The following is a 23004-nucleotide window of genomic DNA, read 5'->3' as shown; positions in this document are numbered from 1 at the left end:
AAAATGTTATCATTAGAAGAGATGTAAAATTTGATGAAAATATATCGGCCTGCGAGCCTAGTCCGGCGGATGTGCCACCTCTCCCTATCTCTTCTACCTTTGAAAACATTTCTTCTTCAGATGATGAAAGTGAGGATAACAATCCTCCCCCACCATCTCAGGATCCTCCTTCAGCTCCTGAGCTTCCAAAATGGGTTCGTGCTACTCGAGATGCAGCAGGTGATCTTTCCGGTGATCCTACAGATCAGCGACGCACACGTTCTCAGTTCGAGAGAGCCTCTTCTTTACTGGCTCAAGCTCCAGTAAATTATGATCCTGACACCTTTGCAGAAGCTTCAGGCCATCCAGATTGGGAAGCAGCTATGAATGAAGAATATCATTCATTATTGGCAAATGATACATGGGATCTTGTTCCTCTACCAAAGGGACGAAAACTTGTTAGATGCAAATGGGTTTACAGAACCAAGTATGGACCAAATGGGAAAGTTGATAAACATAAAGCTCGTCTTGTTGCTAAAGGTTTTTCACAGGTTGAAGGCATTGACTACACTGAAACCTTCTCCCCTGTTGCCAAAATGAACTCTATCCGCCTTGTTCTTTCCCTTGCTGCCTCTTTCAAATGGGAAGTCCATCAGATGGATGTTAAATCTGCCTTCTTGCATGGGGACTTGCATGAAGAAATCTATATGGAACAACCCATTGGCTTCATACAAACAGACTCCAGCCTTGTATGTCGACTTAAGAAATCCCTTTATGGTCTCAAGCAAGCTCCTCGGGCTTGGTATGCCAAAATGGATAGCTTTCTTTTAGAATCTGGCTTTTCTAGGTGTCATTCTGACAATACTGTCTACACCAAGAAAGTGGGCAACTCTCTTATCATCCTTGTTCTTTATGTTGATGATTTTATCCTTACTGGTAGTGATCCCAACCTTATAAACCATGTGAAGTCTAGCCTTAAAAGGAAATTTAAAATGACAGACTTAGGACACTTACACTATTTTCTCGGTCTTCAAGTCTTGCAATCCAAGGAGGGTATTTCTCTTTCCCAGTCCAAGTATGTCTGTGATATTCTACGCCATTTTCACATGGAAGACTGTAAGCCAGCCCCTTCTCCCTTTCAGTCTGGAGTCAAACTTTCAGTCACTTGTACTTCTCCTGAAGTTGATGCTACCTTATACCGTCAACTTGTAGGAAAACTTTTGTATCTAACCCATACTCGTCCTGACCTTTCCTTTGTTGTTAGCCTTGTTTCTCGGTTCATGCAAAACCCCCGTGAAAATCATTGGAAAGCAGCTAAAAGAATACTTCGTTATGTTCGAGGTACAGTTCAGTTTGGGATTCATTACAGTGCCGAAGCATCTCCTCTATTGGTTGGTTTCACTGATTCTGATTGGGCTGGTGACCCTAATGATCGGAAGTCTACTGTCGGTTATGTGTTCACTCTTGGTTCAGGACCTATTACATGGGCTTGCAAGAAACAAGGTGCCATTTCTCTTTCATCAGCAGAAGCAGAGTATCGTGGTGTCGTAGAAGCTAGTAAGGAAGCCTTGTGGCTTCGTCAGATCCTGTCAGAGTTTGGCTTTGAGCAACAGCATCCGACTACACTTTGGTGTGATAATCAAAGTGCCATTCAGCTATGCAAAGATCCAGTCCAACATCAGCGTAGCAAACACATTGAACTGCACATGCACTTCATCAGAAAGCTCATTCACGACCATGTTCTTGAAGTGCAATATTGTTCAACAGATGATCAAGTTGCAGACATCTTCACAAAGGCTCTCACAGAGGCGAAGTTCACTAAACTTCGATTTATGGTTGGAGTTCAGGAAGTTGTCACTGAGGGGGGATAGGCTCTAGTGCCTCCTTCCTTCTCCTATTGTGTCATATTTGTAAATCCTTCAATCCTATCCCAAGTTGTTCTTAAGGGGGGATGTTAGGATATTCCGACACATAGGAAATAGTTAAGTACAACTTGGTCTAGTATAGAGTTAGGTAAAGTGTGTTTCTTTACCGTTGTACATTTTGTAACTTACAATCCGACAGTCACGATATGTAGTGATCCGACGATTCATTCTCTCCTCGGTATTACCGACACTTGATCCGTGGCTTGACACCCGATTGGTCCATGATTTCTATTTAAAGCGCATGGAGGGTCATTTGTAGGGTAATCCGTGCATGAGAGAAACATATGTAAATTTTCATTCTTTTATTAATAAATTGCCTGAAGTGGCCGCATTGCCTCAGGGCGTGGACTGTTTCCCTCTTTGAGGGTTTTAACCACGTCAAAAATACTGGTGTATTGATCTGCGATCTGGTTGTGAGCGGTGTCCTTTGGTGTTTTGTCTGAGGAACTTACCCTGTAAATTCCTACAAAAATATGTTGACAAGGGAAATGTTAGCTCTGCTTCACACTACTCTGCATCTAAACGCTAACAAGCGTGTGATCAATCCAAAAACTCATTATAGCGGTGACTTGATCAAAACTCAAAAAATGGTCATCAACTTCCTAGTTGAGGGTGTTGGCCGCCTCCAAAAGAACATCCACCTTGTCCATTCTCTTCTTCTTACTCTGCCTGGTCTCCATAGGGATTTTGTTCTTAGTTTCCTTGTCCCTTGACCTTTTAGAACCAACAGTCTTCCATTGGTTTAAAATCAAGTCCTTTAATGGGACATTGTCCACATCTATCACTTCCTTGGTGAGGTCAAGATTTTGCTTTAATTTTATTTTCAGCCTTAATTTGTTTAAAGACCTAGTGTGAGGTTTCTTCCCTCCCTTGAACATCTGAAACAAAGAGGGTTCTGCTTCATCCTGGGGCTCAGTTTCAATTTCTTTTCCCTTGGTCTGTTCTGGTGGGTGAGTTTCTACAAGGGAAATCTTAGTGGGTGGCTCTTCAGGGGGATTCACATAATGAGGTAAATCTTCAGCAGGAGGGTTTTCAACAATAGGTTGGGTTTTCTTCAGTCTGGCACTTCTTCTAGCATACACCTTAGGGATTGTAGGTTCAGAGGATGAGGGGATCTCTCTCTGTTCTCGACTTTGGGTTTCAGTAGAAGTGCTCTGAGTAGAGGTTTCTCCCTAAGTTTTCTTACCATGCATAGTACCTTTTTACCTCCCTCGTTTGGCTTTAGGGGGTTGCCAACTTTGGCCAGCTAGTTCTCAATTAACAATTTGATTAAAACCTTATGGTAAATAAAATGAGGAGACGGATCTTCCCTGGCCCGAAACAAGCAGCCATGTGTTTAAGACTTTCCAGTAAATAAAAACAAGTATTCATTCTTACTTGCCCTACTAGATGAGCTAGGAAATGAAAGTGGTAAAGATTTACCCGGTTGAAACGCCCTTCACATGTGAAGTATTGTTGAGTAATGCGTAGCAGCCCATGCCATTTATCCTCCAGCAATGACCTTTGCACCCCTGTTTTCCAACTTTTACCCCTGAATTTGGCCTTCAGGAAAAATAGGACATCAATCCCAGCGAGAACATGGCTTCTTAAGACCCTTTCTCCATCCGTCAGCAAGGTTGTAACTTCTACAATCAATTCTTCTGTGACCAAGAACAACAATCCTCCTACCTCCACCCGTTGTCCATCAAACCCCTGGGCGAATGCTCGAGCTACGACATCATGGTAGTCGGTGCACCGGTGGAAAAATTCCTGCCACCCAGCTTGCTGAAATTGTTGTTGAATGTCTAGATAAATCTCCAAAAGTTCAAGGCCTTTGGGCTCATTTCGGTTTAGCTTGTTGCTCCTCCCCATTTTCCTATGATTTGGTGATTACACAAACAAGAAACCGAGATCAAATGTTGTATCCCCGCCAATAAAATTGAAACAAACCGCCCTCCAATGCTCAAACTAACACAACTTTGTGAATGACAAAGGTGAAAATACCATGCAATAAAAACAATGAGAAATTTTTAAAACAAACTAACTAATTGACAGGTGAAAAGATTATTCTGACCCTTTGATAATTACTAACTCACACCATATTCTTCGGTGGTGGAACTTTTAATTTTCAATACATACCTTTCACCTCCAGATAAATCGTCACATTACTGAGCAATAATTACCATATCATTGACGTGGAATGTGTCAACACGTTGTAAAAAATCAAAATTCAATTTTTTATTTTTGGCGTTGATATTCCCGCTACCAGCCAATACCTCTGATAACGCTGATAGTCTCGTTGTCATCGTATTCTCGTTAATCATTTTTCTAAAGTTGACAACCACATTATCAACATTTCCCTGTTTATTACAAATTATTTTCATTAACACTGAAATTGTCGGCGTTTAAGAACAGAATAAAACAACCAAAAAAAAATCACACACAAAGTAAAAAACTGATAACATAATATAAGAGAACTCGTTTCTGAATTCGAAATGAAGGACCTTGGTCTCATGCGTTGTTGATTTGGGGTAGCATCGGATGTGCTCTAGCCATGGAAATTGGTGGAGAGGCTAAGGTAAATAAGATTTCCAAGACCCAAAAATGGTTTGGGGAAATTCCACCCGGTTAGAGATATATTAAAATAATTAATATTTTTAATAGGGTTCCTAAGTCTAAAATTTGGAAAATTAAAATATTAATGGGTATTAATATAAAACTGGGTGAGAATGTTCTAAATGACATGGATCAAGCCAAATCTAATCTTAGTCGATTTTCTGGAGCGGGGCTTGCTGAGAAAATTCGAACAAGTGATCTGTTGCAGTAAGGGGCAGTGAGTACATAGCAGAGAGGCAGGGATAGTGCCAGAGGGTCAGCACTGTGACTGAAGAGGCTAACGCAGAGGCAGCAAGAGCCACGCAAAGGCGGCTAGGGATTGCGCAGAGGCTGAGGGGCCTACGTGGGTGACGCAGAGGGCCAGAGAGTTGACGCAGAGAGTCAGAAGGTTGACGCAGAGGGTTCAGGAGCTACGTTGAGGCTAGCAGGGCTGACACAGAGCCAAGAGGAAGCGCCGGAAGGATTTTCATGGGGCAGACTAGAGCTAAGAGGCTGAATATCTGTCTCTGAGAAGAGGTATTATTGTCGTGTAACAATCTTTGTTGGGTGAGCCATTTCGGCACCCTGGTTGTAATCAAGAATCTGCATAATAATAAAACCCTTAGAACAGATGCATCGGTTTTCCCGCGTTGGGTTTTTCTGAGGACGATTGTCCAAAAATAACGGAGTCCCTTGTGTGTTTGTTTCAATATTTCAATTGATGATTTGTATATGAGTTAAGGCTGCATTTGTGTTTATTTCAATATTTATATGTATAAATATCTTGTTAATGGAATAAACAAGTAGGGGAAATAAACCAGATAATGCACTAGGGATTTCTAACGTGTCAGACTTAGAAATTTCAACATGGTATCAAAGCGTTGCAGATCACAGGAGGACTAAAGGCATCAGCAATATCAGAAATTTGCAGCAGTAGCAGTTGTCCCGAGAGACAGAGCTGCTCCTAAGCAGAAGGCAGCAAAGAAGGAGCGACGCAGAGAGCCTGCGTCATCATTTCGAACCAAAGAGAGGGCCAGCGCAGAGGCAGAGAGAGGCAGAAGAGGCTCACGAATAGCCACGTCATCCTACTCAACAAGGTAGGCTTGACGCAGTTGGCCAGAGGAGTGATTCAGCCTTTGTTGGGATTGCGCAAAGATGGAAGGCTCGGTTTCTTCAGTGGTCGAAGCCTAGGGAGCTGTGGGCAGATTGTGGTTGGGAAGTTGGTGAGTTGATGTTTCTGTCAAAGCAGAACAATACCTACGGGATAGAAACAAGGTAGAGGGACTCGCTACCTTGGCGGATTTCTAGCCAAGAAATCCAGATCCGAGTTGCAATTGCAAGGAGGATTAGAGAGGAGCGGTTCGACATTTGGCAGGAAGATTTCCAGTAGGGAAATCAAGACTTAGAGGGGGATTTCCAAGAGGGAAATCGTAACTGTCCAGTAGAGGAGCGGAGATGGCAGTGAACGGACTAAGGGATCAGGACAGGTTGGACGGGGCTTCCAACTTTGTCATCTGGAAGGCCAGGATCCTGGCAGTCCTAGATAGACATCGCATCAAGGGCTTCGCCTTGAGAACCGTGGTTATCCCAGTCGACCTAGCTGATAATGAGAAGTATGAGGATGCAATGGCAAGGGCAAAGTGCATAATCCTTGATGGGATCAAGGATAATGTCGTACCACATATTGCTGAAAAGAACACAGCAAAGGAGATGTGGGATACTTTGACAACCTTGTATCAGGGCACTTCCGTGCAACGGAAGTGCTATTGGAAAATCAGCGACGGACGTATCAGGTGCAGAAGGGGGAGAAGATAGATCTATTCCTCCTCAGAGTGCAAGAGATTCGTGACCAACTTACTTCCAGAGGGGCCATGCCAGATCACGAGTTCATAGTGAGGACCGCTCTGAATGCAGTCTCCGAGGAGTGGGAGACATTTGTCCAAGGCATTTCGGACAGAGCTACTCTTCCAGGATGGGAAGAGATGTGGGCAGCTCTTCGCCAAGAAGAGATGAGACGGTTGACCAAGGAGAGGACTAGTGGGAAGGGAAGTCGAATCAAGAAAGAGGAGGAGGAGGATGTGGCTCTAGCATCTGCAGTACAACAAGGGAAGAGGAAAAAGAAGGATATGTCCAAGGTGAAGTGCTTCCATTGTGGGGAGTTGGGTCATTATGCATCCCAGTGTCCCAAGAAGAAGAACAAGGGAGAGGCTTCTGACTCCAAGGCAGAGAAAGAAGTCGAGACTGATGACGACTGTGCCATGAGTGCTCATGCACCTCTAGAGAAGAGGTGGGGAGACATAGAGCTGTAGTCGAGAAGACTACAAAAGGAGGGCAGGATCCTTGAGGTACCCAAACTCTTGGATCATATCCGGCTACGGGAGCCCTTAACGACAGTAGCAGGATCACAGATGTCAGAAAGAAGCAAGATGCAATGGAGCGACAAGGCAATGCTAGAGTGCAAAGGTCTGTAGCAATGCAGTGGCGGTTGCAGTAGTGCGAGAGGCACAAAGGTGTTTGCAGCAGTGCGAGAAGCACAGTGGAGGTTGCAGCAGTGCGAGAGGCACATAGGTGTTTGCAGCAACGCAGAGGCAGCGGAAGGAGCACAAGATAGCAACAGAGGTAACTCCAACATTAGGAGGCTTTCGGACTAACAAGGATGTCAGTATTTGGGTAGATCAGTTACTTACTTCTCAGTAACTGAGTTATAGTGCAGCAGTTAGCAGTGGCAATGCTATGGACAGCATATTGAGGGAGAGTTGCAGTACAGATGTAGCAGTGTCAGTGGAAGCAGTACAGGAAGCAGTAGTGCGGATGATGTGAGGCAGCAGGCCAAGCATTAGCACAGGTACCGGTGCGGAAGGATCCGTGTGATATTCAATGGTGGAGCACTACTAGAGCACATTCCTCGCTAAGAGGGAGTGTTGATTTGGGGTAGCATCGGATGTGCTCTAGCCATGAAAATTGGTGGAGAGGCTAAGTCACATAAGATCTCCAAGACCCAGAAATGGTTTGGGGAAATTCCACCCGATTAGAGAGATATTAAAATAATTAATATTTTTAATGGGGTTCATAAATCTAAACTTAGGAAAATTAAAATATTAATAGGTATTAATATAAAACTAGGTGAGAATGTTCTAAATGACATGGATCAAGCCAAATCTAATCTTAGCCGTTGATTAGAGACTTAATCTCGGTCATTGAAGACTCAACAGGAAAAGTATAAGAGGAGGCTTGAGGGTCAGTTGGAGATACACCAAGATTGATCAGTCAGTTCGATTTTCTAGAGCGGGGCTTGCTAAGAAAATTCGAACAAGTGATCTGTTACAGTGAGGGGCAGTGAGTACATAACAGAGAGGTAGAGATAGTGCTAGAGGGTCAGCACAATGACTGAAGAGGCTGACGTAGAGGCAGCTAAAGCTATGCAGAGACAGCAAGAGCCACATAGAGGCAACTAGGGACTGCACAGAAGCTGAACGGCCTGCGTGGGTGATGCAAAGGGCCAAAGAGTTGACACAGAGAGTCAAAAGGTTGTCGCAGAGGGTTCAGGAGCTACGCTGAGGCTAGCAGGGCTGACGCAAAGCCAAGAGGAAGCGCCGGAAGGATTTTCGTGGGGCAGAGTAGAGCTGAGAGGCTAAATATATGTCTCCGAGAAGAGGTATTACTGTCATGTAACAATCTCTGTTGGGTGAGTAATTTTGGCACTGTTGCACTGGTTTTCCTGCATTGGGTTTTTATGGGGACGATTGTCCAAAAATAATGGTGTCCCTTGTGTGTTTGTTTCAGCATTTCATTTGATGATCTGTATATGAGTTAAGGCTGCATTTGTGTTTATTTCAGTAATTATATGTATAAATAACTTGGTAATGGAATAAACAAGTAGGGGAAATAAACCAGATAATGCAGTAGGGATTTCTAACATGTCATACTTAGAAATTTCAACATGCACTACTATTTGGGATTGGAAATTTGGCAAAAACTTGATGGAATATTTGTTGGTAAGGAAAGTACATTATTATGATCCTTCAAAGATTTGGCATGATGGTAACGAATTTGAAGAAAACCCGGGAATGTGATTCTGATTTGATTCATTTCTCTATGTAATGCAAATTGATTGGCTCATTGAATTATCTTGTGAACACCAAGCTTGATATTCGTTATGTTGTGAACATGTTAAGCCAATTCTTGGTTGAGCCCCAACATGTGCATTGGGTTGCAGTGAAACACATTCTAAGATATTTGCGTGGTACCGTTGAATATGGTCTGAGATATGCTTCTCATGGAGAATGGCAGTTGCATGGATATACTGATGTTGATTGGGCAGGAAGCTCGAATGATAGGAAGAGCACTTCTGGATTTTGTTTTGGCTTGGGCTTTGCTATGATTTCATGGTCTAGTAGAAAGCAAACTTTTGTTGCTCTGAGTACAGCTGAAGCTGAGTATATAGTTGCATGTTCAGCCTATTGTGAAGTTGTGTGGCTTCGAAAATTGTTTGTTGGTTTGTTTGATCAAGTGCTGGAATCGACCATTATATATTGTGATAATCAAAGTTGTGTGAAGCTTTCTGAGAAGCCGGTGTTCCACGACAAGTCAAAGCACATTGTGATCAAGTATCATTACATCCGGAATATTGTCCAGAGGGGAGTTGAAGAACAACTTGGTGTTGTTAAGAACCCTCTAAGAGAGAGGGAGCATTGAACGCACAACTTCATATGATGGACAATCTTCCTTAGGCTGTGGCCGAGAGACCTATGGATTGGCCGAGAAGATTTTCACTCCCTTAGGTCAACTGACCAGAAGGCCAGTGAGTCTGGTTAGAGAGCTTGGTTCTGAGGCATAGAATGATCCCTTATGATTTTACCAAGAGACCAATCTGGTCGGGGACACTGATTGTGTGATCTCTCCCTTAGGCAGTGACTGGGAGACCTATGGATTGGTGAGGGCGATTGATCTCGAGTTTCCTTGCTTAGGCTGTGGGCTAAGAGACCTATGGATTGGTCAGGGAGATGTATCATGTATGATTGGTTTGGCCTCATTGATTGATCCCACTAATCAGTACGGCACTGACCTGAATGCCATGGGGTTGTGGCTTTTGGGATGTGTTGGATGTTGTGTATCTTTCCTTATGATGAGACTATTGATCTCTCCCTTAGGTTGTGGACCAAGAGACCTATGGATTAATCGGAGAGATTGATATGGATAGAGAGAAAGAAGTGTACTTGTGATCTCCCCCTTAGGGTGTGGGCCGTGAGACCTATTAATTGGTTGGGGAGATTGATCTTGAGAAAGAATGAAAAGTACCTCCCTAGCTAAGAGGGAGTGCTGAAAAATTGGGTACCTATGTTCGGTATTTTCATTGACAAATTAATAGAGGAACTTCGAAGTTTTATGTTTGACCAAGTCAACCTGAGAAGGACAATTCGGCCCCACATGTGAGAAAAGCCAACTCCAAAATCACATATAAATAGAGGCTCATTGGACTTCATTTGACACTATCTCATCACAAAACAATTCGATCTGAAATTGCAGAGGTTCATCAACATGTCTGAAGTAGTCAAGGAGTCTTTTTCTATCTGCGTTGACCAACTTCTTTTCCAACGTTTGACCAGCGTTGACTTGGGCTAGTTTGCATCTGTTTGACCGAAATTTTGACTGTCTTGGAAGGCCGAAGATTGCAGAGACTTGTTGACTTGATTTGAGCGAGATTCCATCCTAGTTTTGGCTCGTTGACTTGGGTTGACCGCAAGCTTGACAAAGGCATTTGACCAAAAATTGCAACAGACTTATTGACTGAGGTTGACTGAATTTCAGCCCTCCTGTTCAGAGCTTCCACAGGCCAAAATCCGTCCCTATTGTTGCAGATCAAACTTTGACCAAGATTGACTTTTTCTCTTCGTTGACTAGTTTTTACTTGGATATTTTGAGGTCAGACTTTTGGAATCTTGTTGGAATATTCTGATGTACTATTGATGAACTGAATTCTGTCTCTCATAAGGAAAGACTGGTTGGGTTTTCCCCTTGTGGGTTTTGCCCTGGCTGTGAGCCTAATATCTAGTGTCTCTTGTCTCGTCTCTTGTTCACTGTTTACTTTTATCTCTATTGCTCTATTGTAGAAAGTGAATGGTTGAATTTTTTCATGTATAACTGCTTAATGATTGGAATTCTATAAGAAGACAAATTGTATCATTCGAAGTAGTTATCAATTTTGAAAAAACTATACTAGTCTTAATTGCACTAGAAAATCAACACATCCACCCTTAGATGCAGGATGCCCCTTGAAGTAAACATTAAACAAGACATCATGGAGGGTTCAACTCCATAGAATTAGAGCACTCATCAAGATAACCTCCCTTTACCTTGAAAATAGTGCAAAAGATAGGTTGAGGACCTCTTTGAGCGTGAACACTCCTCTTCTGTGAGTGAAAAAAGTGGAAGTCTCTCAAAAAGTTCACCCTCACTGCTGGTGTAATTAAACACCCCCATTACTGGTGTAACTACCTCAAAAACAGGTATAAAGATGGTAACCCAGGTGTGTGCCCTTCTCCTAGGCATTGAAAAAGCTGACCTCCTGTGAAGAATAGCCTGCTAGCTTGAGAGGTAAATTCAAACAGATACATTTTTAGTCTATTAGGGTACAAATCTTCGAGGGTTTATTGCAAGCACTAATTATTTCATCTGATATTGACATTCATTTCAAAACCTTGAAAACTAAATAAACCATAAGCATAGTACCATGGTTTTATACAAGCTAACCTGAAAGTAAAGTAGCATGAGCTAATTATATCAAAAGTTCCAAGATATTGTGAATCATGTAAGTTCCATATTCAGGAGATAAATCTTGAGGTATGTGCCAAATGCATAACCTCAAATTTAGGTTTGTTTCAATCTCCGCTCTATCTCCTTATATCCAATGTAATCTTTGCATATTGAATAAGCATTGAATTTGAGACAGCGGATAATTTGTATTGGTAGTCCAAAACAAATGGCATCCATGGAAGAAAAACATTACGATGCAAATGGCCTGAGATTCAATATAAGCTTTATTTGACATAATAGAAACCCTGCAATATACTTGATAGATTTTATATATGTGATTCCTAAACTTGTATAATCTTTCAATGTTCTCAATGCATCCTAGGAAGCTTTTAAATCGTGAGGACGAATAGTTAGTAATATTCAAGTTAGATATAATCATCGTAGCTCCTAGGTCATTTTCCAGCTTGTTAATGTACAATGGCTGCGAACAAAAAAACACAGAGACTGTGTTTAAGCCTCTATTTACCAACAGAAATGCATCAACACATTAAACAGGAAAAATTCATCAAAGAATCTCAAAGATGTCAATGAGCAGTGTTCTTCCCTGAAACTTGAAGCCACCATATGCTGTATAAAATCTTTTTTTTAACAATACGCCTGAACTCATACATTCAGGATATCAAAAATTGTTGTAAAATGTACTTTTTAATTCATGTTAAAGTATATCAGGTCAACGTACTCACGTCTAAAAACTTCAGGTATGTCTCCAAATTTAACAACTCGTCTTCAAGGTAATTGGCATCTGCAGTTGAAATGAAAACGAATATCAAGAATCCAGACACATTAACAGCTATAAGGCACTAGATTATAAGCATGAATTAATATTTGAATAAACAAACCTTTTGCAACTTTTGCAGCCAGATTTTCAATTTCCTGGGAAGCTCTTATGCTGTCAGCTTGCACATGAGTAAGTTCAGTTTTCAGAATCTCCAGCTGCATATCTGGAATTAAGAACAAGAGAAATGACTGAGACACCTAAAATAAGTTACATTAAAACAAGTTTGCAACATTTGCATGAATCATTTTCACTGTGGTTGTGGAAACTGAAAGGTATGCCATTGCTCAAAACAAGGAGAACTTCAGGTAGAGCCCTAGTGAGTCCAGTGCATGAAGCTAGATAAGCAGTTGTTGTACAATCCCCAAGATAACAGTATACAGATATGAATCCAACAGAGTTTTTAAAAGTCAGGATATGGATATGGCTAGTAAACCACCAGAATAAAAAAATATAAATATACTGTTCGATTTGCAAAATGTGTTGAGAAATCTAGGGGCAGCTAGATTAGGTGATTTCTCTTACTTTGATAACTGCTTGTGATGTCTTTTTACTTAACTTGATTAGCTTTTTCTTTAACTTGATTACTATTGTGTTTTCTAACATCAAACAGCTACCAAACAATGAAGATCAATGAGGCAAGAGGACACAAGATATAGGCTATCAGCCAGGGCCAAAACCTCTCCTCTTGAGAGGAAAACCCACCAGAATTCTTCTCTTCTTATAGAATGTTCGTATGACGAATTCCAAGACCTAGGACCCTTGTCAAAGTCCCCTCCAAGACCAAGTCAACCCTTCCCCCTTGATCCTGCAACTTCTCTAGCAACTTCGACCCCAACAATCCCTGCAACTTCAACCGCAGCAGTTTCTGCAACTTCGACCCCAACAGCTTCTCCAGCAACTTCGACCCCCAGCAGCTTTTTCTGCAAAAACCCTAGCTCTTGCGGGTGTGGGAAAGATGGTGATTTCTTCCTCTTCTCTCCTTCGCTTGAATTGATACTTTCCTCTTGGAAACTCGGCTTGCAAAGTATACCAATTGATGCCCTAACTTGACTTCTGCAATTCAGTCTTAACTGCTGCAATAGGTGCTCTAGTTTTCTCACACATGTGAAGGAAATAGCCCAAAAACAGTCCCAAAATTTTGCTTTCTTCTTACTCTTCTAGACCTCCACTTCTTTGCACCTTTTTGGTCTCTTTTTCTTGCTTGATTGAATCTTGTGTGAGTGAGTGTGTGTGCTTCAAGTGAGGTCGAAATCTCTAATATATAGGCTTCTCTTCTAGGTCAAATCGTTGTTTGGAGGCCGACTTGATCTTTGCTTATTGACAAGGTCTTGGAGGGTCTATTTGACACTTTAAATTTTTCTTGACAATATACAACATGCCCAAAAGGGTCTTCCATACATGACAATGACCCAATTGACTTATTGACTTAATGACAAGCCCTAAAAGCACTCAATGGGTGCTTGACCTAAACAAAATAACATTGAGCATGAAGCCCATGCATCAAGAATGACAATAATAAAATTATTTTTCTTATTTACATCAAATACATAAAATCATGATTACATATGTCATTATGAAAACCGAACCTATTTACATATTTCAACACTCCCTCTTAACTAGGGAGGTATTCATAATTCATACAAGGTACTTGGTTATTCTCAAACTAAATAATTCTCATAAGAGTCGGATTGGCAAGCCATCTCATAAGCTATTAATTCAACTTATCTCATTGCATCTCATTATACCAACCAGCATTGTCACAAAGCAAGGCCTTGACTAACAGCTCTATCTCTCCACAAGATCAGAGCACAGTGTTGGCGACACAAATGACTGATAGACACCATCAGCATTGTCTGATCCGAAATCACAATCTAAATTGATACTAGTTCATTAACTTTTTAAAAAGTGTTTGAATGTATTTAAAATCACCGTTAAAACAAAGATCAATTTAAAAGACATAAGCAACTTGTAAGGAAAATTAGCAGCAAATAAAGAGCAATAACCAAACACATAAGAGAAAATGACACCAACACATTGATAACGGAGTTCGGCTATCTTCAAGCCTACCTCTTCGGGCCTGGTCTTTAATGGGGAGGCCTTTTTATCCAAAGTTTTCAAAATCCATCAAAAGTACATATAAAAATTCTTTAACTACAATCCAAATTGACTCTATTGTGTCCTGCTCTGTCTATGGATGCTATAGCAACTTTCGGATTTGGAAAAGGCTCCCTGATTTGCTCGGAATGTCTCTCCAAAATTTAGTTGTCTCGCTAGTCTATCACTACCTACATAAACACTCCTCTTGCTGCATTAAAATACAACTTGTACCTCTTGTGGTGCAATGGCAAAATTTTATAACAAAAAACGAGGTCAGGGGGTCAAATCTTGACCTCCCCGCCATGGTGGTGTGATACGATTCAATGCATATAATAAAAATCTTTTTTTACGTGATATTGTTTATCACCATATCCACATTTCACTCCCATGTATCCTTATCCCTCCATATTATCCTCCCACGTAACATTTGAACCATTAAACCATATATTACGTTGGCATTTTAATGCACATCATATAACATATGATATATTAAAAAGATTTTAACGCCCTTTTTAACACCTTGTGCCACATTTATATGTTAATACCCATCCACCATTGCATTTGTCATGATATAGCAGAGGTATGGCGAAGTTTGGATAGTTATGGCAGAGAATACATATGGGTTGATAACTATGGCGAATAGATATGTATGGCGGAGTTAGATATGGCGAAGCCGCCAACAATGGCGGGCTCCACCTTTTTTCATGCCAATCCATACCGTAACCACAATAAATATAAACGACGGAGGTTATTTAACAAGCCACTAACGTAGCCCAATGGTAAGGCGTGGGATTTGTAATGCAAAGGTCTTGGGATCGAATCCCGTCCGATCCGTTGGTCCACTTAACAAACTTTTGACCAACCAAGACAAGTCGCGTGTTGCCCTCTGGTAGGGCCAATTGTCACCCAATCAGCACCACTTGTCAACATCATATTGGTCCATCTACTACAATCGTTGTCTGCCACTTGGTGCCATCTGGTGATGCCACATGGCAACGCAAAATCCCGAGATGTGGAACCATGCATTGACTTTGACCTCTGGAACCATGTGTTGACCCTTTGACTTTGACCAATTGACTTTGACTTTTTAGAGGTTGCCCTGAATACTTTGACTTTGCATAACTTCATCATACGAAGTCAGATTTTGCCCATTCAAATTGCGTTGGGATCATTTTTCTGAGATCTACGCAATGGCATTGATTTCACTTTAATCCAATGACTTTGAATTTTTGGCCATTAATCCCTTTTGGATCAATCCGGATCATTTCTTGATCATTTCGGATTATTCCTAATCATTCCTCCCCACTAAGACCTTTTGGACCACCAAAAGGCTTTACTTGGTTTTGACGTGAAGACAATGTTCCTCCACCTGTCCTGTATCACCAAGCCATTTTGTCCTGTGCACTTGTCTCATCACAATCAGTTGTAAAACCACCATCACAACTGAAAACACATTGTTAGTTGTCTACATGTTTCCACATCTTTCTGTTTCTATTTCTTTCGCCATAACCCATGTACAACACATCAATAGCAATAATAAGAACAAAGATGCTAATGTAAACAAACCAATCTGTTTACCCTTCTTGCCAAGTCTGCACAACAACACCTCATGTCACAATGTTGCTATCTCCTGAAGCATAGCATGGTCAGATCTACCTGTGGCCACCATCTCGCTTTCTTGCTTCAAATCAGCTTCTTTGCTCACTTTCGCAGACATGAGTGGGAAGCTTTCACTTCTCATTCCCACTTCTAAAATACGAGTCTCGTGTTCGGACTCAGGTACATGATTCTGTTGTGTTGTTCGACCCACTTCCTACTTGACCTTTCGCTTCCTTTTTTGATCTTCGAACTGCTTAGGCTTTTGTTCAGGGTGTAGCTTCCAGCAGTGTTCTCTGTCATGACCATCTTTCTTGCAGTACAAGCAAGATCATCTCAGATCTTTCTTCTCGTCATGAAAACTTGAAATACTCTCTTCATACTTTGCCTCCTTCCTCATGGCCATCATCTTCATGTACAAAGTTCTTCTCTTCTAACACTTGGCAACGCAATGGTTAGACAACCCACAAAAAGTGCACGGCTTTCTATGCCATAAACTTTTCACATCGCCAATCTTCCTAAAAGCAAAAGGAATGTTGGAACAATTAACTTTATTATACCTTGGATGATCGTCTCTGGCACATACATGTCATGAAGATTTTGTGTGCATTCTTTGACCTGACATCTCGCATGCCTTACTACCAGACGAAGATTCTTGCCGATCTTCTTGCATGGTTGGCGCATAGGAGGCATCCCCAATCTCATCTTCAGTGGCTGGCACATATGACGTATTCTCTGAATGTACACACATCTCATCATTTCTGATTACGCGAGGTACAGCAAAATTTTCTCCAACATGCTCTTTCTTGGCCTTTTCCAACTCAAGACGCAATGTTCGCTTCCCGTCTTTTGCAGCTTTGAGTAGTTTCTTGAGCCCTGCATTTTCCAGTTGAAGGTTGTGGTAAATGTTCTCCAAATTTTGCATCCTTCCTTGTTTCAAGCCTTTAGCCATGTCTACTTTGATAAATGCTCCTTCACCTGGTGATCATGCACACTTAAACCAAACTATCAATAACCGCTCTGATCCCAATTGATTTGAAATCCCGATCGAAATTGATACTGGTTCATTAACATTTTAAAAAGTGTTTGCATGTATTTAAAATCATTGTTAAACAAAGCTCAATTTAAAAGACATGGGCAACATGAAAGAAAAATTAGCGGCAAATAAAGAGCAATAACCAAACACATAAGAGAAAATGACACCAGCAAGTTGATAACAAAGTTCAGCTATCTTAAAGCCCACCTCTTCAAGCCCGGTCTTTAATGGGAGGCCTTTTTATTCAAAGTTTTCAAAATCCATCAAAGTACATATAAAATGCTTTAACTACAATCCAAACTAACTTTGTTGTGTCATGCTCTGTCTCTGGATCCTGTAGCAACTTTCGGATTTGAAAAAGGCTTCCTAGTTTTCCCGAAATGTCTCTTCAAAGTTTGGTTGTCTCGATGGTCTGTCACTGCCTGCATAAACACTCCTCTTGCTGCATGAAAATATAACTTGTACCTATTGTAGTGTAATCACGAAATTTTATAACAAAAAAACGAGAAGTCGAGGGGTCAAATCTCGACCTTTTTGCCGTGGTGGTGTGATACGATTCAATGCATATAATAAAAATATTTTTTTATGTGATATGGTTTATCACCATATCCACATTCCACTCCCACATATCCTTATCCCTCCATATTATCCTCCCATGTAACTTTTGAACCATTCCACCATATATTAGGTTAGCATTTTAATGCACAACATATAACATATGTTATATTAAAAATACTTTGGCGCCATTTTTAACACCATGTACCACGTTTGTACGTTAACACCCTTCCACCATTGCATTTGTTATGATATAGCAGAGGTATGGCAGAGTTTGGATAGTTATGGCGAAGAATAGAGATGAGTTGATAACTATGGCGGAGTTAGATATGGTAGAGCCGCCAACAATGGCGGGCTCCACCTTTTTTTATGCCAATCCATATCATAACCACAATAAATATAATCGACGGAGGTTATTTAACATGCCACTAACGTAGCCCAATGGAAGGTGTCAGATTTGTAATGCGAAGGTCTTGGGATCAAATCCCGTCCGGTTTGTCGATCCAGTTAACAAACTTTTGATCAATCGAGACAAGCCACATGTTACCCTGTGTTAGGGCCAATTGCCACCTAGTCAACACCAATTATCAACATCATATTGGTCCATTTGCTCCAATCATTGTCTGCCACTTGGCACCATCTAGTGATGCCATGTGGCATCCTGACACCCTTAGTTGTGGAACCATGATCTGGAACCAAGTGTTGACTTTGACCTCTAGAACCATGTGTTGACCCTTTGACTTTGATCAGTTGACTTTGACCTTTTGGAGTTTGCCCTAAAAGCTTTGACTTTGCATAACTTCTTCATATGTAGTCGGATTTTGCCATTCAAGTTGTGTTGGAATCGTTTTCCTGAGCGCTACGCGATGGCGCTAATTTCACTTGAATCTAATGACTTTGAATTTTCAGCCATTAATCCCTTAATGGATCAATCCAAATCATTTCTTGATCGTTTCGAATTATTCCTTATCATTGTCTCTCAAGGCACATGCCCCACCTGGGTGTTCAAAGGGTATGTCCTTTTAGGACAATTCCTGTCTTGGAATAACACATCCTCAAGGTATTTCCTCTTCGACTACTCTTGCCTATTAGATGCCATACCACATCCTCAAATACTATCAGAATCAATCTCAGATGCTTACCCAATCTTGCATTCTTTCTTCATAACATAAAGACAAGAATAATGTGTCTATCTCTCCCTCTCAACTAGGGAGGGTATACTTGTTCCTATTAAAGGAATATACTCAAGCTCCCTCTTAACCAGGGACTTGCCCAAGCTCCCTCTTAACTAGGGACTTGTTCCCAACAACAACGCTCTACTCTTTGGTGAGAATCGTGGTATTATCAACTTCATGTAGGGATCCTCCTTTCGATGTCATGAACTTCAACTTTTTCATCATGGACCCTTCATCTTCTAGATCTTCTTCGTAGGGCATCGACCATCCATCACTTTCCTTCAATGAACCATAGGGTTGAACCAATAGTCATGTCATCTTTCTCTTCATCGAAAAGTGATCTTCTAGTCCACATTTGGCTTTTCTTCGTACGGCTACCTCTTCCAAGTCACATTTCTTTCAGGATCTTCCATCCAATCACATGAGTACTAGTTGTAGGTGACATCTACAACTCTCTCTTGGTAGCCCTGTTTCAACCGATCCAGATGATTTCAAACATAAAATGAACATCAAATCAAAATTACCTTTTTATGATGGCCTTTCGTCATGACATCAGTGTTATGCAACATCAACATCCTGCACATGAGTGACTCCATCTCCAAGACATTCAATATCAAGGGCCTTCTTCTTTTTCAGATTTTATCAGTGTCTTTATACCTTCTTCATGGAGATGTCATAGCTAATTCCTCTAGTTATTGGATGTTGATCACTCGTCTTATCTTACGTGACTATAGTTGCATCTTTCACGAACTCTTCTTCCTTTCTTCACATATTGTTTTCCTCGAGATCTTCTTTACATGGTTCTTTCAACATAGGAACCATGATTATCTACTACCGCACATTCCATATGAGGTCATATTATGTTGATTTCATCTTATCAATATGTAGAAGAGTTCAAGGCACATTGTCTACAGGCCTTCATGCATCATTATAATGGAAGAGATTCTTCTTCTTTCATCATGCTCATGAGATAGAGCATCTTAACCCATACTATCTACAATCATATGATGACATGACATTATCTATCTATTACCATGCCTCTTCCTTTTCTTGGTCATCTAGACTTCCTTCCAGCAGCTTCCTTGAAGATGAGAGTTCTCCAACCAACTTGACATGCTGCACAGTTTTGTCATCATATCATCATCCTTCTTAACCAGTGGATCCCACACAAGTTGGAATATAGACTATTTGTGAGACAATTGCTTCTTCCAAGTGACCCTTCTCATAAAGATTCTATTGGAGGATCTCGATGATCCTCATTCTACAAATGCTCCTTTCCAATGATGATGTATGATGACCTTTCTTTATCTTCTATCATGCTAGATGACTTTCTTCCAACCATATATAAAGCTACATCGGTTGTCCTTATATGCTTCCAATGGAGATGCCATGAACTACTTTCTTTCTATCATGATGACTGCTACAACCATGTAGACTTCTACTTCAGCTTTCTTTCCAAGCTTCTATGACAATGTCATCTCTATTTCAACTCTAATGCATCTTGATGTTAGTGATGCTTCCCATCATGAATGCTATCTTCTATAAAACTGAAAAGAACTAAGTGAAGGAGATTATCTCAATCATAGTAGAGATCTTTCACTTCGTCCTTCTTTGTCTCCTTTTCTAATTCTTCCACTTCTTCGGTAACATGGGCTTCATTTCTTTCTGTTCTCTTCTTGTTGTCCTTTTTGAGTTTGGGACAATTCCTTTCAAAGTGCCAATATTCATTACATTCATAGCATTGTATTTTTGACATATCAATCTTCTTCTTTTTCTGAGGACCAGACTTTCCAAACTTTCCTTTTCTCTTGGTCGTGGCAGCATATGCTTGAACTTGTTCGTTTGATCCAACATCGCTCTTTGCCTTCAACCTAGTTTCTTCAATCTTACATAATGACCAAAGTTCACTGAATGGAGTGGCTTCCTTCTTTCCATAGATACTTTATACAAAGTTGCATCATTCATCAGGTAGTGCATTGAGCACGATGGTGGTCATTTCTCTATCAGACATTATTTCCCCCAACTCTTGTAGTTGGTCTCTTATTTGTGACACCCTCATAAGGTATGAGGATATCCCTTCTTCCTTTGATACCTTCATCTTGTATAGCTCAGTTCTCAAAGATATATCTTCTCCAACGATGCTTATAGGGAACAATTCTACTAGCTTATCATAGATTTCTTTTGATTTCTCCAATTTTGCTACATAAGGAATGAGGGAATCCTTGATTAATTCTATGAGGATTCTTTGAGCCCTTATTTCCCCTTTCATATACTTCGATAGTGTTGAGCTTCCTCTTGTGATGGTTTGGAGATTGAACCCTTAACCCACGCAAGGAAATTTGATGACCCAACCAATTTATTGCTTTCCTAGCAGAATGGAGTCATTTAGATAGTAGAATCAAACATAGATATAAAGATACTTACTTGTCAAGTGAAGATGCTCCTTTGATGATCATATCTTCAACTTGATAGCTTCTTAATTTTGATGATGATTGATGATGTTTGCTTCCTTAATGATGACAGTACTTCTTCTTCTAGAGATGTCTTTCTTCAAATATGTTTGAGATGTGATCCTTTCTTCAAATAGAGGGAAATCACCTTGATTTCTTTAATGATGATGGCAATGCTTCTTCTTTCTTCCTTGGGATGTAGAAATGTAGAATATGGAGACTTCAAGATGCTTCAAATGTGTAGTCCTTCTTTCTTTGAGTGGAGGTAGGGTCTTTGAGGTCTTCTTCTCCTTGTGATGATGTGATCTTTTGAGATGAGTACTCTTTGAAGCTCCTTAGACCTCTTCAATGATTTCCTTGTGCTCGGCCCTTATGTATCCTTCTTCAATGATATGATCTTCAAGTTGCCTCTTCTTGAATTGTCACCTTAGCTCTGATACCATGTTGAGAAATCTAAGGGCAACTAGATTAGGTGATTTTTCTTATTTTGATAACTGCTTGCGATGTCTTTCTACTTAACTTGATTAGCTTCTTCTTTAACTTGATTATTATTGTGTTTTCTATCATCAAACAGCTATCAAACAATGAAGATCAATGAGACAAGAGGACACAAGATATAGGCTATCATCCAAGGCCAAAACCTTTCCTCTTGAGAGGAAAACCCACTAGATTTCTTCTCTTCTTATAGAATGTTCATATGACAAATTCCAAGACCTGGGACCCTTGTCAAAGTCCCCTCCAAGACCAAGTCAATCCTTCCTCCTTGATCTAGCAACTTCGACCCTAGAAATCTCTGCAACTTCGACCCCAGCAGCTTCTCCAGCAACTTCAACCCCCAACAGCTTTGTAGAAACCCTAGCTCTTGCAAGTGTGTGAAAGATGGTGATTTATTCCTCTTTTCTCCTTCGCTCGAAATGATCCTTTCCTCTTGGAAACTTGGCTTGCAACGTATGCCAAATGATGCCATAACTTGACTTCTGCAATTCGATCTTAGTTGTTGCAATAGGTACCCTAGTTTTCTCGCAGGCGTGAAGGAAATAGCCCAAAAACAGTCCCCAAAAGCCTCCGACGTTGATCCTCTTTGACCCAGCACAAAGGATTCTTGATGACTGAACCAGTGGACCTAGCATGCCCCCAGGCTGGCCTTGACACTACCTAATGGGCATGCCATGATTCAAAGCCTGAATGAGGATGGTCTTCCATGAGATTACTAGGGTGGGCTTAATACACCTGATGGAGCCCTAACATTGGAGAGGAGGAGCACTACATTGACCATTAAACACCCATGGAGATGACATGGGGGCACCCCAGCTAGATTTGGGACTGTTGAAGTTGTTTTGAGGTCGAAATTGAGGAATATTCCTCAAATGATGGATAACCATGATACATGGAGACACCTTCAGCCTTCATCTCACTATAACATGGCATTTGGAGCCCAAAAAGGGCATGACATCATCATTTAGATGGTTATGACTCACACATGAGGGTCTATTTAGGAATATTTTCACATTGAGCTAGTGGGTTGGCTTGTAACCCAAGGATTATTTTATGTTTATTCAATATCAAAATTGTTTAGGGGCTTCATTAGCTAAAATTAGATGAGGTAGACCTCACATAAATAAAGGTCACCTCATTCTTACATTCGATCATCACTTGTGGACTATTTTGGCCTCCTTAGATATTTTGGCCTAGCTCTTGTAGCCTGGTACTTTTGTGGAGATGTGATCTTTGTGGATATTTTTGCTATTGAAGACTAGTCCTTGTTGTGGAGACATCACTTTGGGGTAATGAAGGATTGTTCATGGATATCTTGAGTATTTTTGTTGAATATCTTTTAATGATTAATGCATGCAATATATTTCCTAGGGTTTTCTACTTTCTTGTTCAATTGCATATCTTTATATGGAATTTTGGTATAAAATGTTTTATGTTTTAATTGGAGAATCTTGAACATCACTTGAGAACCTCCTATAGAGCTTTTTTCGTGATTTTATCCCCTCATAGCATGATAGCTAGGGTTTTGAAA

The 23004-nt window shown here is 40.7% G+C and overlaps 1 protein-coding gene across 3 annotated transcripts in view; it reads right to left on the bottom strand.

Annotated features, from left to right (window-relative positions):
* The window catches only part of LOC149201225 (uncharacterized), a 324845-nt gene that overhangs the window by 284854 nt on the left and 16987 nt on the right, over window positions 1-23004 (bottom strand). For all 3 annotated transcript variants that reach the window (XM_089399692.1, XM_089399693.1, XM_089399694.1), the window contains 2 exons: window positions 12131-12232; window positions 11975-12033 (listed from right to left, as the gene is read on the bottom strand). In XM_089399692.1, the coding sequence (XP_089255818.1) occupies window positions 11975-12033; window positions 12131-12232 (161 nt within the window). The remainder of the gene's footprint in view (window positions 1-11974; window positions 12034-12130; window positions 12233-23004) is intronic.

The sequence above is a fragment of the Pinus tabuliformis genome, chromosome 2_1, assembly GCF_031772625.1.
Source record: "Pinus tabuliformis cultivar Carrire ecotype Pingquan chromosome 2_1, CPIR1, whole genome shotgun sequence".
NCBI classification, from domain to species: domain Eukaryota; kingdom Viridiplantae; phylum Streptophyta; class Pinopsida; order Pinales; family Pinaceae; genus Pinus; species Pinus tabuliformis.
This window is presented reverse-complemented; position numbering and strand designations above follow the sequence as displayed.